This window comes from Notolabrus celidotus, chromosome 3 (assembly GCF_009762535.1).
Source record: "Notolabrus celidotus isolate fNotCel1 chromosome 3, fNotCel1.pri, whole genome shotgun sequence".
In the NCBI taxonomy this organism is placed as follows: Eukaryota; Metazoa; Chordata; class Actinopteri; order Labriformes; family Labridae; genus Notolabrus; species Notolabrus celidotus.
The window spans coordinates 25,580,972-25,600,012 of NC_048274.1; the positions used below are offsets into that span (position 1 = coordinate 25,580,972).

Below are 19,041 nucleotides of genomic sequence, written 5' to 3' on the forward strand. Positions count from 1 at the left end.
GGATGCACGATATTGGATTTTTTGCCGATATGCCGGTATTTTACAACTTATTTAGCCGATTACCGATACCGATAACGATATTTTTTCCACACACCTAATTGCAGAGATCATCAATTCTCTTCTGTATTGGAATTAGCGTACAGTATTATGGTGACACACTTATCACATTTGTTATGAAATATTCATTTCTCGTGCAAAATAAGAAAAATACTTAAAACAGCATATTTATTTATGACGATTGCTTTCAAACAAAATTAAAACAAAAAGATACATCCTACTTAAAACTTGGATGATGCTTTCCCTGAGACAATCATAGCAATACCCACAACCAGGGCACATTTGGCCAATTTCACAATTGACATAGTAAGTAAACCTAACCTGTGTTCACAGGGAACATGTGAAAAGTGCAACTGTACAGCAATTAAACCCAAATTAAATAAAATGTTTTACTCTTTGACAGTAAATGTGCCTAAATTAGTCAGCTACATGTACCTTACAGACTGCTGCTTAAATTCAAATTTAACTTAAAACATGAGTCCAACATGTGTGCAGCAGCCCATTATTTTATCGGTTAATTATGTCGGCAGATATCGGATAGTTCATTTTAAAGCCAAAATCGGCCGATGACGATAATGTGCCGATAACATCGTGCATCCCTAATTGTGTCTTTTTGTGTCAACATGATATAACTGAAAAGGAAAAAAAAAACATTGGGCTGAATTGAAAATTCATGTTGATTAATGGAGTCAAGAAGTTACTGCGCCTTATCAGTGCATGATGGTTTATATTTGAGCTAAGACTCGATGATTGTCTTGGTTATTTTGGAGACAAAGCATCCTCTTCATTTAGATTTAGTTTGTTTCTGGTCACATTTACCACTTGAACCTTCTTGCATCACCAGTGGCAGCCCCAAATAACCCAAAAGCATAATATCACAGCCATTATTCACTCACTGGTGTGCTGCAGAATGCTGGCTTAGGATTTGACTTGAGTGTAGTTTGATGTTAACCACTGCCTCAGGACCAGACCTTTGCTTGCAACAAAGCTAATACAACTTGCCAGGTAATAGTGGGCATCACCCCAACAAAGCCTCTAGTCGTTGAGCAGTGAAAAGTTCAGTATGACTGCTCCACCTCACTGAAGCACAGAACAGCCTGCATTATTCACTACTTATGTATCATTCATACACCCGCATCTTCGTATTAGTGTCTGTCTGTGTGTGTGTGTGTGTGTCTGTGTGTGTGTACCTCTGTTCCAGACAGAGGCGACAGAGGGCATCAGTGGAGAAGTACAGCTGTCAACAAGCAGCTGTTCAATTGGTTGTCTCTCTTACTCTCTCACTGAAATAACAAACACCCTCCTACACACACACTTGCATTTATTAGTTTTTGTCTCAAATGAACTCCAGACAATAATAAAAGTTGTCACAGAAAGCGTTTCCACGACCAAACACACTCACACACAAACACAAACACACACCCTCTCAAAATAATAATACATTGTCAGGTTTAGGATATCTTCAAGTTTGGTGCTGGAAAAAATTATTTCATCCCGTCTCTTTCCTTTAACCCTCTCTATTTCTTTTATACACTCTTTCTCTGTCTAGGTCCCTATCCCACCTCCATCCACTTCTCTTTGTTGATCACTCTCAAACACACACACACACACACACACACACACACACACACACACACACACACACACACACACACACACACACACACACACACACACACACACACATACACACACACACACACACACACACACACACACACACACACACACACACACACATTCTTTCTCTCCCGGGTCTCCGTTTAAATAATGTCTCAAATCGACTAGAACAATGACATTCCCTCAGCATGCATCTCTAATCAGCTCTCTTTCTCCCTCTGTTTGTCTTTGGCTTCATTTCCCTCCACTCCCCCTCACTCTGTATTGCCTCGTTTTCTAAGTATTTAATTCATCTCTGTTAGCTTCTGTTTCTCATGTTTCCTCCATTTTTCTCAACATCTTCTCGTTCTTTTCATTTGATCTGTTTTTTCCCTTTCAAACATACATATGATAGTACCATTGTTTAATGGCATGCATTGAAAAAAGTGCAGTGTAGATATATGTGTGTGTGTCATGTTTCATGTAAATCAATCTCTACTGGAGCTTTACATTAAGCTTTAGATATTAGTGGTTGAAGGAATGTGTGAAATACCTGTCTGTCTATGGAGAGTCCATTCTGTGTGATCATCCGTGTGTGTGCATGAGTGTGTGATGTGCCTGTGTGCACTTTTCCCTTGAACCTGTCCATGTCATCTCTCTGAGTGAATATTCAGGACCTTTCTTCTGTCTCTGTAATATTGGAGCATAAAAGGCTGTGGGGAATATTAGCGTTTAATATTGCATGCGTTCTGTTGACTTGGATCGGCCTAGCGCCATGACGGATGTTGTACTAATCTGCAGAATTTCCACAGTGACATTAAAGTGACAGAAATGCTCAGACATGTGTCAAGATGATCAACGGGGGCCTCGGAAGACACACATTTTAGCTCGTGCACATATACACTTTAACACACATTCACACACTCTCCCACTTTTTCACTCGGTCTTTTGATTCTTTCTTATGTGCACTCTGTGTCAGACCTGATCTCTCATTCTGTCACTCTGTCTCTTTACATCTTTCCACAGCTGATGGACTCAGTCATGTTTGAAGCTATATCATGCATTGTATTGTACATCATGTAACATGCTTTCATTTTCTGTTCTACATTGTCTTGACTGTATAGAGGTGCATTTTCGGGGATAAGACGTTGTCTAATATCAGTGTTAGACAATAAATCTCTGAGAGCAGCTAAAAAGTCCACACCACCTTGCTTTTATGCCAGCCAGTGTTTTTGCTCCTCACTCAAAGGCATGTGGGATAGTTTGATCAGACAAAAGGCTCATCCGAATCAATGTTGACACCATTGAAAAATCTAAATGTTTGTGTTTAACGTTTCTTATATGAACTGTGACAACAGTTCAAAGTGAAGCATTCTGAATCTTTGAATCACTCTTTGTATCAATAAAAAAATTGATATATTTAAACCTGTAATTCCCATAGACTGTATGTAAAATGGACAGCGTCGCTCCACCTTTTTCCCATTGTGAGTTTTTGAAGCCAAAATATCCCGTTCCAGAACGCAGACATCTTGTACATTTTCTGCAGCCAGAGTCTGCGCAGTAGGGAATTTGTGTTTCCACGGTAACAAGCTCCGCCCATCCCAAGGTCCTATGGAGTTTCTCTCTACGGCAGCTGTCAATCAAAGCAAACCCGGATGTAAAACCCAGTTTTTAACCTCTAATAACTAACGAAAAAGAAACTTTTCAGAAAAAAGAGGCCTTGAACACAAAGCAGTCAAATAATAACTACATATCACCACAGCATACGGATGTGAGAAACATTCGTACGACGTGTATTTCGTTTTTAAAGTTTGACCGCAGCCCCATTCAAATGAATGGGGGAGACAGAGTTTTTGACCAATACTGCAGCCAGCCACTAGGGGGAGCAGTTTTTATGGCGGCTTTACTTTGAGCTGAACAAGATGACGACCATTTTATATACAGTCTATGGTAATTACACCCCAGAACCACTGGAAAGGGAGGGTTGCTAATGAGCATTAAACACTTGTTGCCACCCAACATTAGACAGAAGAAGAAGATGGTATTGAATAGCCAATCATATCACAGAGTGAGAGTTAGGCAGGCTTAAAGACGTTTGGAGTGGAATGTAAACAGCTGAAACGAGCAACAGTGACACAGAAGAAAACGTACACATCTTGCTACCTGTTAGCACCGTCAGAGATGATGGATTCAAGAAGTTTATCAGAAAACTTTATCCAGATACAAACTACCAGACCGTCTGGTTTCTTCAACTTTCACTCAGGACCAAAAATCTACCTTTAAATTTAAATTAGATAATGATTTGATATTTATCGTGATAGTTATAGATATCGACTGATTTTAGATATTTTATTGTGATAACATAATTTTTCAATATCGCCCAGCTCTAGGTCCTGTATTGAAACAAGACAAGGGATTGAATTACACACAGGTACTTGTGTTGCGTGTGTATATATTGTCAATTTATTTGTGTGTTTTTGTGTTAAAATCTATTTGTGTGATAGATATTGATGGCTTGTGACATTAAGTAGAGTTTTCCAGGATCTGTGCGGCTAAAGTTTGCTTCAACAGCAGATTTTCCCCCATGCAGGGGTTAACCGGGTTAACACACACACACACACACACACACACACACACACACACACACACACACACACACACACACACACACACACACACACACACACACACACACACACACACCAGTGGCACGACCTTTCCAGTGAGAGCGTGAAATTGGTCATGGCATTTAGGATAAGATGAGTTTCCCCAGCAGATTAGAACATACACACACACGCACACATGCACACATGCACACAAGCACACATGCACACACAGATGCTTGTGACAGGCCATCTGAATGTCCACATATCCATTAGAGTGGCCTCCACACTCAGCAGATTTTGTGGAAACATTCAGAGTGAAAATAAGATGTAATCCTTTACTCTGCAAAACAGCTCACACACACTCAAACACACACAGGCGTTGTATGCATTGAAACAAACTTCCAAAGTAACACCTGTATACAAATTATATAAAAAGTTTTTCAGTGATTAATTAGCAATTTTCATTGAATTAAAACAAAGTGGAAACAGTTTCCACTATAGCTGCTACATCTTCTGTATATGTACTTGATGACTTAATGTCCAGTTGTTTAAAAAGTCAAGACTGAAGACTTTGTACTTTTTCTTCAGGGATTTTAACTTACTTTTCTAATGTTTTCTCAGAATCATTATATTATTACAGACGGCTGGACGTTTGCAGAAAGAAGCAACAGAATTAAAATGATGTACACACAATCTATAGTATGTGCTGTCCTCTTTAGCTGCTGGAACTGTGTGCAGATGATGGAGCGCCATCAAAACCTTTTGTATGAAGAAGAGAATGAACGTGTGCCGTTTCCTTTTAACTCCCAAACACCGGTCCCTCGACTAATTAGCAGGCTGGGAGAGAGGGAAGGTAACGCAATGTTGAATGAAAAGAAAAGAGATGGAAGAAAAAATCCTCTCCCTTTCATTTGGTATGGTAATATTTCCCGCTCACATACTCGCTGTGGCTATGAGAACAAGCAGTTGGGGGACGGCAGAGACAGGGGAAGCGGGCGAGGAAGGGGAGAGGTAGGAAGCCTGCAGAGATGTACAGAGTGATTTGTTTTTCAGAGAGAGGGGAGATAGAAAAAGGAAGTAAGGGTGGGAAGATGGAGGATACACAGAGGCAGAGAAGAGAGATGGCAGAGGAGAACTTACCACATCTCACTTTTTAACTCCTCCCCAGCGGACGAGTTGAAGAGTGAGATGTGGTGAGAGCTGTTCAAAGTGCAGAAAGAGAAGAACCTTTGATATGTGAAACGTTTTAGGGCACAGAGCAGCAGACAGACAGGCGGGGAACCAGAGAGACAGGTGGATAGAGTGAGGAGGGAGTGTGGACATACAGAGAGGCAGGTAGTTACTGTAGGGGTAACATCAGATAGACTTTAAGCCAAATAGCGTGACTGACAGACTACAGGAGACTCACAGAACAAACAGGAACATGCAAACATGCTGCAATCCTGTGGAATTACATGTCCTGAGACACTTTCCTATGTATGTGTGTGTGTGTGCTTGTGGGTCTTTCAGACTTTATCCTTTTTTCTTGTGTGTGTGTGTGTGTGTGTGTCTGTGTGTGTGTGTGCGTGTGTGTGTGTGTGTGTGTGTGTGCGCGTGTGTGCGTGTGTGTGTGTGTCCTCAGAGGATCTCCTGCTGCTTCATTAGATCCTGTTAATAATCACCCAACAGGGACTTGCGCCCTGGACGTGTTCACAACCCCCCCCCCCCACCACACACACTCACACACATGCAAATATACAAACATACAAACCCTTTAAATATTGATTGCTGTTTGGAGAGCAGGTGTATTTGTCTTCTTGAATCTTTCTTTTAATCAAGCAGACTGTCCACTCTGCTCCATGGATTTTAACATTTCTCGATGAATTTAATCGTGTTTGTCAACGGAGTACAGAAGACCGAAAAACACAGAAATAGTGTAAATTATATAAAGAAATTAGGACTGTGTGAGGTAATGCCAAAATTAAATTCCAACAGAGGCCTATAAAGATACTCCGATCCAAGTAGAACTACTGAGCAGGTCCTTGTTTTGTATTTATTTGCAAGCAATAAAGATGCACAAAAAACGCTCACAAGTACACAAACAATGCCCCCCAAATTTTTGTAAAACATACAGGAAACTGTAGTGATGTCTTAGCAAAGGCAGTGAAGAAGATGAATGCAAGCTTCCTGTGTTCTGTACTTGAAGTACTTGTTGGATCCTATGGATGAGCACAAAACTGTACATTTCACAAAAAAAAAGTCAAACTGTGACATCTAATCATTCTTATTTTTTCATTTAAGTTATATTTTTTGGCCTTTTTCCCTTTATTTTATAGGACAGCTGAAGAGAGACAGGAAATGTGGGGAGTAGAGAGTGGGGGAAGGCATGCAGGAAATGCTAGACCGACCAGGTATCGAACTGGCAACCCCTGCGACGAGGACTGTAGCCTCTGTACGTGGGGCGCTTAGACCGCTAGGCAACCACTAATCGTTCTGTATATGTTTGTACATCTCTCCTCTCATGCCTTGTTAGAACACATCTTCTGGACACATCAGATCTTTTTTCTCACACACTTGCATTACTTTTATCTGTGAATTATTGTCCTCACTGTCTTTGCCTGCCTTTTTGCCCCAGATCTCTTGCTCATTAGCTCATGGATTGTCCTTTCTGTCCCTCCAGTTTTAATCTTCAAAACACTGAGGGATTTTTTTTTCTATTCACATCAGTTTTCTGCATGTTTTACCTACCTCCTCATCCTCCCTCAAAAATAGGAGCCTTTCCCCACCAGCCCCATCCACTCTCTCCCCCCCTCTCTCTCCCCCACCCCCCCCTCCTCTGTGTGTCATACATAATGGGCCCAGCGCAGGTCTGCATGTGTCACACATGGGAGGAACTCCTGTGTTTTTTAATACATTTTTAATCCCGCCATTTGATGCCCCCCTTGTCCCCCATAATTTGTACTGACTGCTGAACAAAATCAAAGGGCTTGTACTTGCTGCTTCTCGCCTCTGCTGCTCGCTGCTACAGAAAAATGCATTTTTTATATCACTTTTTCCCCCTCCTCCAACCGACACACACCTTGCTCTGTTTATTTTGACATGAAAGTGGGCCTGTGTGAGAGTCCTGGCTATTGCAAGTCACTCCTCATTAGCAGTCTGATTTCCCTATGCTGTGAGTGTGTGTGTAAATGTACTGGCTCTTTATTATATAGTGGAGAATACCTCTGTGTTTTCTATTCAGCAATGCGTATTATTCTTCTCTCTTTAGATTAAGACTTACACGGACCACTGATTTTTGTCTGGTTATATTTCCTCCTCTTTTATTCTCTTTTCTGTCTCACTCATTGTCTCTGTTCCATTAAAACCAGTGTTTCATTGTCATGGGACAGGTTTTCCATGCACGCATGTGCAATTATTTTCAGTAAATTAGCAATTTCTGACATATTTTGTAAGACATGTCTCAGCATGAATTATTGGGTTCATATCAGATTTCTTTTCTTAAACAATGCTTTTGTTCCATCAGCAGTGCATTTCTATGTGCATGTTGAATTCTTATAGAGGGTCATGTTTCTTTTATTATTACTAGAATGTGGTTTGTGTAGGTCCTTCATGAGTGCATCTTGCATTTTTCATTAATTAGTCTTAGATATTATAACTCGGTATTATGTACAGTGACTAAAATGCTATGATGCCATGAAGCTGCAGAGTCATTGAGTTAACTCTAATAGTAAATGTCAGTTGTAATGCTATTTTTTGTCCCACATGCTGGTTTACAATGCAGTGGTGTTGCATGATGTACATTTTTTTGAGCCTATACCGATAATAACCTGCTTCTGATAGCTGATACTGATAAGATTACTGACATATTTCACATCTTTCAGTTTCAAGATTTAAAGTTGATGTACATTTTAGGGTAAGAATGGATGAGTCTAAGTTAGAAAATATACATACATATTAATATACTATACTTACCAATTCAAACTCAGAATCAGGACCAAGCGGGAACCTCTGTTCTCAAAATAGGAAGCCCATGCCGAAGTGTTACAAACTGCAATTCATCGAGCGTCTGCTTGAGGCTGACTGCAGAAACACCGGAAACCACATACAAAAAAGGACCATCTTTCATAAATAAATACGTGTACAGCCTGGTTCAGAAAACAGTTTTGGTCTATGTAGCTTATTTCTCTGCACACACAGTGTATTTTTCTAACCGTCAGTTCAGAGATATTAAGATTACGAGCTTTGCCCATTAAAGGACATGACTGACTCGACTGACGGGCGGGAACACTGTAGCTGTTGGCTAGGAGGCTCAAAGCCCGCCTCTTTACCTCACTCTAGCTCGCCAGCAGTTTGGTTAAGTTCAGCATTTCCAATATGGCTGCCGCCACCGATTGGCTTCAAAACAGCGCTCAGGAACAGATGGGTGACGTGATGGATACTACGTCCATTATTTATGTAGTGTTTGTTCAGGACACTGTCTCAGACATGTGGTTAGCTGGAGAAGTCCTTGGTCTTCTGCTACTGGAAAAAAAATGTGTTCATCAAATGCCTGTTGAACAGGCACTTCCCATTTTTTGATGCTTCAGTTAGCTACTGCTGATTTTTATTCCGTCAATTCATCTTCATTGCTATAGTGACTTTTCAGGTGACTTAAAGTATTTGTTGTACATAAACTATGGACTTTTTCTCCTCTCAAACTTCTTGCAGCACATTTTGCCAGGCACAATCTGAACTTGTGAAAAACATACGGACTGCAGAAACCATCTTTATTTCCATGTCAGCTTGTTGCGGCTGTCTTGTTCTTCTTCTTTGTGTGTAATGGCAGATCATATACCATGTTGTAATGGGTAGGCCTGTTAATAAATAAATGAAAGCAACTTTTATTGGTTGTTTTTATCAGATGAAATTGTATCATCGGAATAATAATTATGATAAATATTCCCATCATCAACTGATAATTTATTGGATTTAAATATATCATGCATCCCTTGTTTACTTTACCAATATAAAAATGTACATTTGTATTAATTAACACTATACATCTATTTTCTACAGTGCCAGCATTGTGCACCCCTCTACAATGACAAACCGTTCAGGTCAGGTGACCAGCTTCAGCCAATGAACTGCAGGCTTTGCCAGTGTCATGGCCATGCCCTTTCTTGCCATTACGATGTTGAAGCTGATGACCAACCGTATGAGCATTATCGTGGAGGAGGAGGCGTGTGTGACAGCTGCATGCATAACACCTCGGGTATACTTTTAGCAGCAGTTTTCTAATATCATTTTAGTTATTAATTTTCATTTTATTAGAACTGAAAAAAACTTTTAATCAACAGTAATATTTGAGCACTTTGAAACAATTACAAAACAGATGTCATAAGCTTTCAGATGTTTCTCTTATCGTTTCCCCCCCCCCCCCCCCCCCCTCTCTCTCTCTCTCTCTCTCTCTCTCTCTCTCTCTCTCTCTCTCTCTCTCTCTCTCTCTCTCTCTCTTTCTTTTTCTATCTCTCTCCCTCTTTCTATCTCTCTCTTTCAGGTAAGAACTGTGAGCTTTGTAAAAGTGGGTTTTTCAGGCTGGAGGAATCTGATCCCACTTCAGTTGATGTATGTCAGCTTTGCAACTGTCACACTGCTGGAACAGTGAACGGCTCCATGGAGTGTGCCCAGGTACTCACAAAGATAAGGAGATAATTGCTGATGAGGAGGGAAACCCTCAAAGCTGAAATAAAGATTTTACTTCATTAATTTGTTGTCAAGTCAAATAAATGCTTTTCCTTTTTTAATCCTTTCTGGCATCTCCCTCTCTTTCTCTATGATCTCACCTCCAGGTTGGAGGTCAGTGTCCGTGTAAGGCTGCAGTAACAGGTCGTTGGTGTGCAGAGTGTTGGCCTGGTTGGTATGGTCTTAAAGCCTCAAATCCAGATGGCTGCGAGCGCTGTAACTGCAGTGACATAGGCATCGTCAGCAGCTCAACAGGAGGAGATCCAAGTTGCAACCAGGACACGGGACAGTGCCAGTGTAAACCTCACGTCACAGGTAGGACTGTCACAATATAATAACTGTCTTTAAAGAAAATTAAATATTGATATTGTGCTACAAATAAGAAAACAGTAAAACCATTGAAATTGGTTCATAGTAGGGGGTGGTAGTGGTTCTTTATGCTGGTTGCCACCAACCAACTTTATGGCAGTGCGCGTGGCTACTGCTGCAGCGCAAATCATGTCGGAGGAGACGACAGATGAACGCTAGGTACCAAAAAGGTTTCCTTGCAAAGTTTGGGAGTTTGGGGATTTTATAAAAGAGACTACACTGCAAAAAATGGTAGCTTAAATATAGGGTAAAAAAACATAATTCAAGGTGAACATTTGTTAAAACTAGTAAAATTATCTGTCCATGCAGCGAGTTAATTTTACTTGACAAGAAATCTTTAAAGGAGATTGTTAAATCTAGAAATAAGCAGGCTCTTAAAAGTATTAAAAAGGTTTGAAATAAGTAGAATATGCAGATTTGTTGTATCTCAAACTACTTGAAAACAAACTTCATACAGCACAGTTATGAGTGAAATATACTGAATATAAGCAAAGAAAATTTCATTTATTTATTTTATATACCTAATTTGAGCAAATGAAGTCCTAGGGACAAGATAAACAACACCAATTTAAGTAAAAAATGACTCACTATTAGAAAACTATGATTATGCTGTTTCTTGATATAAGCTGGCTCATCTTGAAATAAACCCTAATCCATTTTAAACTAAAATATTTAATCCAGTTCTTATTCTTAGAATATACCTCTTAAATGGTTCAACAGAAACCAAAATGGCAAGCTGGATTACTGGCAACATTTAATACATGTCAGGATTAACAACATATAACATCAAGAACACTGTTAATAGTGGTTCGGGTTGATGCATACTTTAAGACATTTAAAACAGTTTTTAGACCCAAACCAAAACAAATATATTAACATTTTGCACAGCAGAAAAATGAGCAATCAAAAGGATACAAGCTGAACTGTGTCTTGAATAGATGTCTTATGCGTTATTCTTAAATCAAGCAACTTGAAGTTGTTACTCAATCTTGAAACCAGTTTTATTTTGATGAGACTTTAGGTGAGACAACCGATGAAGCTTATTTTAACAGTCATTCACTCAATTTAAGACTCCCAGACTAATTGAGACAAAAAAAACATGTTCATAATCAATTTAAGATTCAACCATACATACAAAGATTAAAGATAAGTAAATAACTCTAAAAACAAGGTCATTTATCTAACATGTCTCAATCTAAGAATTAAAATCTTGGCAAGTGCCGAATTATTTGCAGTGTATGTTTGCTGAGAATATGTAATGCAGAATAACACGCAGAAGAAGTGAAATAGAAGATTCTATCACAGGGCTGGTGACGCACACAAAGCACCAACTTTGAACATCATTAGAAATGGATGATTACATCTATTCAAATCCAAGTAAGTTTACCAGTGAAGTTTATGAAGTACCTGTCCATCAATGTTACAATTATATTATTGTGTTGTCTTTTGACCATGATAACCAATCTGAAATCATGACTGCCCTAGTCACAGATAAACAGACATTTGACAAACCTTTAAGAGCAGAGAGTTATTTGTAATCTCTAGGAAGGACTGACAAAGAACTCCATGACGAGAATGTAACAAACATTGATGTTCTGCAACCCCCATAAGCCCATCAACCTCACCACGTGAAGGAGAAGAAAACAACAATTTAATGGGAATGTCAACAATCTAGTCAGACCAATGTATTTAAGCACTGAAGCTCATCCCCCAGCACCAGAAGTCTGACCTTGAAATCGTTTCTCTAACAAAATGTCCTACTTTCTTTGGTAGCTTGTGCTATTTATTAAACAGTCCCTCTGTTAAATTGTTCAGTAATGGCATCCTAATTAATACAGAGGCCCAGCTGCTCATTTGGGTTCACACAAAAGCAAAAGTGAATAAACTGGGTGCACACACCAAAATGGTCATGCTCATACGCACAGACGTTAAAACACACATGTCCATATCCCAAAGTGTTTTTCCAGCCAAAATAAACAGGCTTTTCCGCCGGTGGTGCTTCCAGCCGTTGTGCTTCTCTTTGTGATAAATGGTTTCACTCTCTCCCCTGTGTGTCTTTGAAGAGCAGGCTCGTATGAAATGCAAAACCGGCCAACGCTCCTCAACTCATCGCATCATGGTTATTGCTAAGCCTCGCTATCAAGGGTCCATGGTTGTGCATGTGGATGTGGGCATGTGTATGTGAGCTTGTAAAAGTGTGTAAAATGTTTATGTATATGTCAGAGGAAGAGTGTCTGGATATGACCGTGTGTTCATGTACTTTTGTCTTTACCTGCCTGTATTGTATGATCTGAACAGTCTATTTGTGGATGCCTAAACACAGCCACATATGGTTCTATGTGTGTTTGTGTATGTGTTGGTGCGTTTGTGTTTGTGCCTGCCATCAAGGACTAAGCTGGTATTTAATTCTCTAATTCAATGCCAAGTTGATTAAAACAAACTGCTGCAGCCCCTTGTATTTTTCACACTCCTCCTTACGAGACCCACTTTCATTTTTTTTTTGTCCTTGTTTGTTTGGTTGCTCCCACAGGTATTTTTCAGAAATGAGATTTGATTATGGCAATTTATTACCGCCAAGCTGATACTTTGAGTAGAGCAATGGCAGGCACGCTTCAGAAGGACGGAATTGAAATGTGTGCGCACAGACGCAGATACACGCATGTAGACACACACGCACACTCATAACAAGGTGCCAGGGTGCAGTGTGTACATAATAGTGTTTGAAATGGTGATGCATGAGCCAGTTAACCAGCTGGCTACTGATAAAAGGGCCAGGCCATGTCCCTAGAACACACACACACATATGCACGTGTGCACACAAGCACACTCCAACACAAAATTACTTCTTCTTTGCCCAATCTAATATCTTCTAACGCTCTATTTTCTATCATGTTTTCACCTTTATTTCCTTTTATTGTTGTAAGTTTTTGCTGCTTCTTCTCCTATGTCCCCTGTACTTTGTCAGTAACTCATTTTATATGTTGGATTCTTTTTTTCAGTTATAGCTTAATAGTAAACAATTACAAATCTTAGCATTTTTAAGCAACCATTATTCTATCGGTCCGCATATTTACCACAACCACACTCAGACATGTGCGTAATATCCCAACATACACACATGTCTCAATGGCGCTATTATGAAATATGATCTTTAGAGGGAAATATATTCATATCTATGAAATCATTAAAGTGGGCAGACCAGGGGAAATGCCAAGTGTCTGCTACACACTGAGTAGGCGTCACACTTACCCAGACATGCACACACTTGGTTCATGGTGCGTCAACACAGACATACAGGTAGGCTTTTTCATGAATGTATGTGGGCGCACACACTCTCACACCCACCCACAGACTAGCACACACTCCCTCATAAACGGCCGTGGTGACTGCGTTGCCCCCAGGCATCCATTTAGGGACAGATTGCCTGTCATGGAATACGTATGGCATATTCAAATAAGGCCTGCTCGCTCACACTACATATCATAGTTTAACAAGCCTCATAGCCTGGCACTGCAGCTGAGGCCATAACATCTCCTACTGGATGATCAGGTTTTGTGTTTATTATTGCAATGAACAGAATACAACTAAAAGGAAATAATAGCTTTCCACACAGTTACAATGAAGTAATTGTGAACACTTCAAGTTGAATATAATACAGATAATTACAAAGACAGACGGTGCATTCACAAACTTTACTGCATAGCTCCCTTTGGAGTCATAAATAATGAGAAATGTTAAATGTCAAAAATATAAAAAAGCTGAAATCTTCTCACTTGACTTGTTATTAAGATGATTTCTTTAAAGGTGACATATCATGCAAAATTGACTTTCTAATGGTTCTTTACCTGAAATATGTGTCCCTGGCATGTCTACAAACCCCCCGAGAATGAAAAAAATCCATTCTGCCCCTGTTTTGATTTCTCCACCTTTCTATAAATGTGTGTGAAACGAGCCGTTTCAGACTTCCGTGTTTTTGTGACGCAACAACAATATCCGGTCTGTCACGGAGTCAGAGCTCGGAGCTTGTTCAGCCCATAGACTGTATAAAATAATACTGAATCCCTCCTCCGTTTTTCATTACCTGCACAAATGTGTGCTAACAAGGAGCTTAGGAGGGAGGCATGCTAGTTGTAGGCTGTCTTAATAAACACAAAGGTCGGTTTTACTCCCCACGTCTGCAGATTTGAAGATCTAGTGGATGATTTTTATTTATCATGGATAAGTGCTAGCGCTAGTTAGCATAGCTACATAGCTACATGTCGTAACTGTAGCTGTGTACCAAGACACACGTCGACATACTGACAAATAAAACAAGAAACACAGAATCTGTGACCAATCCTTCAGAAAGGTCCTGCTGCCTTTCTGGCAGAGGTCGGTTTTACTCCCCACGTCTGCAGATTTGAAGATCTAGTGGATGATTTTTATTTATCATGGATAAGTGCTAGCGCTAATTGGCATAGCCACATAGCTACATGTTCATAGCTGTGTAGCTGTAGCTGTAGCTGTGTACCAAGACACACGTCGACATACTGACAAATAAAACAACAAGAAACACTAAATCTGTGACCAATCCTTCATAAAAGGTCCTGCTGCCTTTCTGGCAGAGGTCGGTTTTACTCCCCACGTCTGCAGATTTGAAGATCTAGTGGATGATTTTTATTTATCATGGATAAGTGCTAGCGCTAGTTAGCATAGCCACATAGCTACATGTTCGTAGCTGTGTACCAAGACACACGTCTACATACCATAGACTGTAACTACATACTGATAAATAAAACAACAAGAAACACTAAATCTATGACCAATCGTTCAGAAAGGTCCTGCTACAGGCGCCTCTCCGTCAGGATCAGATTCAGAGGGTTGAAGTAACGCGATCTCTGAGCAGCCGTGTATATTCAGCCAACATGTAAACATTAGATCAACGTGCTGGAGAGCCGAGGCACATCCACTTCCGGAGGGGGCGTGGTCAGAGGGAAAACAGAGTGTCCTGATGAGGAATGAAGAAGAGGACTTTTCAGGCATGCCAAAATCTGATTTCAAAGTATTTTTTTGAGTATAAACTTTAAAGACATGTTTTGGGGACCTCTTAGACCAATATATATTGATGAAAAAAGCATGATATGTCCCCTTTAAGGGCGTCGTACAAGAGAATATCTTATTTATAGTGAATTATTGTAAATGGATATTTTGGAATTTAAAAAATGTATTACCTTCAAGGTTTTGAACGAAGATCACCTTTACTTCTTTTTTTTTTTTTTTAACCAGATGGTAACTCAGTCTTATTTTTAATGTTCCTCCATCCATCTTTCCATCCCTCCATCTCCTCGTTTTCTTTCCCCTCCGCTCTTTTCTTGTAGCTGCTTAATTTATTTATTTTCTCGCTCAGTGAAATTAAGTGTTTGGCCTTAGGTGAGTGATCCATCATATGTAGAGGGCCTGGCCTTAATGATGGCAGTTTTATACACTCAGCCACCATTTCTCTTGCTCTCTTTTACAGACACACACACACGCACACACGCACACACACACACACACACACACACACACACACACACACACACACACACACATACACATACACATACACACACACACACACACACACACACACACACACACACACACACACACACACGTATAGACTCAATGCTTGATGGTGAACAACTAAGCATCCATTTGCTTTGGTTATCTATTTTTTGGGTGGTTCACTCAGCTGGTACTACTCTGTGCTCTCTTAAACTTTTCTCTAAATTTCTCTCTTTCTCTGCTTCTGTCTTACTCCCTCCTTCTCTTCCTCCTTCTATTTCTTATCCTTTCTCCCCAGGTGTATCTTGTGACCGCTGTGAGTTTGGTTATTGGAACCTGTCCCATCCAGACGGTTGCGTCCCATGTGACTGCGACCCCCTGGGCTCCCTCAGCTCATTCTGTGAGCCTGATGGGGGGCAGTGTGAGTGTAAGCCTGGGGTGGGGGGATGGCGCTGTGACTCCTGTGGCAGGGGTTTGTATGGTTTAAGAGTGGAGGGATCGTGTGCCCCCTGCAACTGCTCACATGCAGGGACTGTACCTGGGACAGACTGTGATCCTCACACAGGACAGTGTGTTTGTAAGGCAAGTGAACTAAGATCTTTTTGGTAATCACATGAATGTTTTACAATAACTTAACAGTCACATATTGGAAAAAGTTAGACGGCCTGTTAGTACAAACCCGTGGCCAATTAAGAAGGAAATAACAGTAACATGCTGTAATAGAATATGATGAAATGATAGCTTGTAAACATTAATCAGGGTGGCAGGTAAATAACATTTAATGATATTAATGTGAGACACTTTTTTGTGTACTTTTTCCTTTTTGAATATTTTTTTTAAATCAATACTTACACTCTTGATTTAGTAATTTCAATTTTTAACTACATTCTACAGTGCATCTGTTATTGAATAAAAAAAAAGTAAAAAGGATACAAGGTTTTCATCAGCTTCATGCTTCCAGATGATTGGCTGACATCTACTTCCTGACAGTCAGGTGAACTTATATGTAGCAGAGAAGAACATGCATGCTTGAGCTGAAATCACAACAAGAAGTACTCTTGTAAAGTTGGAAATACATTCACAGGTTCATCCTTCCAGGGTCAAAAACTTATCAGCAGAACATTGCTTTTACAAAAATGACACATCTTTCCAACCCTCGTAAGGTGGGCCACAACCTGATTTTCATCAGTGTGAGCCGTTCTGTGGGTTGGACAGTTTACAGTGACCTCCTTGCACTGCAGGCTAGGTTTCTTGATGCATGAGGACCATTTAAAAATTGCCAAACTGAAAAAAAAGATGCAAACACATTCTTCAGTAACATTAACCCTAATAGGTGTCGTGTTAACAAAATCACTCCACACATCAATGATCTCCTGTTGGTTATACATAAAAAATAGCTTTGAAAGACATGCTTTTACATAATTTGGGGTTCATATCTTACCTTTCAACCCTCTCTCATTCCCCAGCTCCCATTAAAAATAAGTACTAGTAAGGGTGGATTCACAGACTGAAAGTTTAATTTCTTAAGTAAAATTCAGTCAGTGTACTTTTTCTTAAATATAATATTTTAATACTTTTTCCAACCCTGAAAACAGCAGTAAACTTTTATTGAGAGGAATAAATGAAAAAGGCCACATAGTTTAGTTGGTTAGTTTTGATTTGTGAGCAGAAAAAAACTGAAAAGATGGTGGGGCTTAATACTGCACTGATGAAGTTGAAAGATGAGGAGCTGTTTGGCATTTATTTAGAAGAAATCATCAATAAAAACAATAATAAATCAAATGAACACAGGATAAAGTAGAACAAAACTAAACTTTTTAATGACAAACTCAGCATCCAATTGGCCTTTCATGCTTCTTCAGTCTGTAGGGAAGCTGTTACTTGGAGTAATTACATTTTCATGATACTTTATTCGAAGCTCATCTAGACCACCCCTCTCTGATTTTTACATCCTCCTATCCATCTTCTTTCACTAATGTCTTTCTTTGACTTTTAAGGAACATGTGGAAGGCCATCATTGTGACTCTTGTCAACATGGCTACCACACCCTGGAGCAGCGAAACTCCCTAGGCTGTCTGCCTTGTGCCTGTGATGTCTTTGGCACTGTGCCCGAGCGTGTGTGTGATATGAGGACTGGACAGTGTCCCTGCAGAGAGGGGGTGGAGGGAGCACGCTGCACCAACTGTGTCCACAACTACTACAACAGCAGTTTACACCTCCAGAGTAAGAGAACACAGGGCTGAAGACAAATTGACATTTAAGCATCGGCTTTAAGTTTGGAACACATCAGATGTTGATGCTGTCGGTGTGTATGAAGATTAGAATTATCCCTGAAGTCACAGCACTGTGTGTTGTGAGTACATAGGTATCCCAGCTCTCTTGATGGGGGAAACACACTCATCATTTCGGTGTCTTATAAACTCAAAAATATTTAAAAGCACCTGCTATTAACCAGAATTTTAATGAACAACACAGCTTGTATTATTACATTAACTAGCAGCTTACTCACTTACTTCTCTAGGTGCATCCTGGACAGATGTCTAGGATGCACCCACCCCATGTTGAAGTTGGAGGTTGTCCCTGTCTTCTCCTTGTTGGTTCACTTACATTTCCCATATGTTGCACTACTCTTGTTTGCATTTTCTGTCAAATCTTTGAAAGCAAAACACTCCATTCATGGCACCTCTACATACAGTACATACACGCCTTTTCCTGAGTCTGAAAGCAGACAATGAGTCATCAGAGCTTGAGTCCAAGTCAAGTCACAAGTCCTTAAAATCAGGGCTCGAGTTTGAGTCCTGGACCCCAGTATTAGAACGGTAGTCTCCTTTAATGTCTTTTCCATTTACTTATGTTTTTTTGTTATATCAGATGGGCTGAACAAGGGCTGTGTGCCATGTATCTGTGACCCCAGAGGAACCGTGGCAGGGTCAGTATGTGACAGCAGCACGGGGCAGTGTGTTTGTCTCCCTACACGCTCTGGAAAAGACTGCAGCGGCTGCCGACCAGGTGAGTTTGATTTCTTTTTTAATGATAGACCCAACAAGGAGTACTTAACAGTTCAAACTGTTTAGTTAAATGATACTTGTGCCTCTTTACAACCTATAAAAGGAATCAGGACCACCAGCAAAAGACCGACATTTTCTATATTGTAACTTTTGATGCCTAAAACCGCTGCGAAGGG

The 19,041-nt window shown here is 40.1% G+C and overlaps 1 protein-coding gene across 1 annotated transcript in view; it reads left to right on the forward strand.

The window, feature by feature from the left end:
* The window catches only part of ush2a (Usher syndrome 2A (autosomal recessive, mild)), a 224,815-nt gene that overhangs the window by 42,071 nt on the left and 163,703 nt on the right, over positions 1 to 19,041 (forward strand). The window contains 6 exon segments of the mRNA XM_034679779.1: positions 9,297 to 9,492; positions 9,778 to 9,908; positions 10,070 to 10,277; positions 16,156 to 16,439; positions 17,855 to 18,080; positions 18,729 to 18,866. Of these exon segments, the coding sequence (XP_034535670.1) occupies positions 9,297 to 9,492; positions 9,778 to 9,908; positions 10,070 to 10,277; positions 16,156 to 16,439; positions 17,855 to 18,080; positions 18,729 to 18,866 (1,183 nt within the window).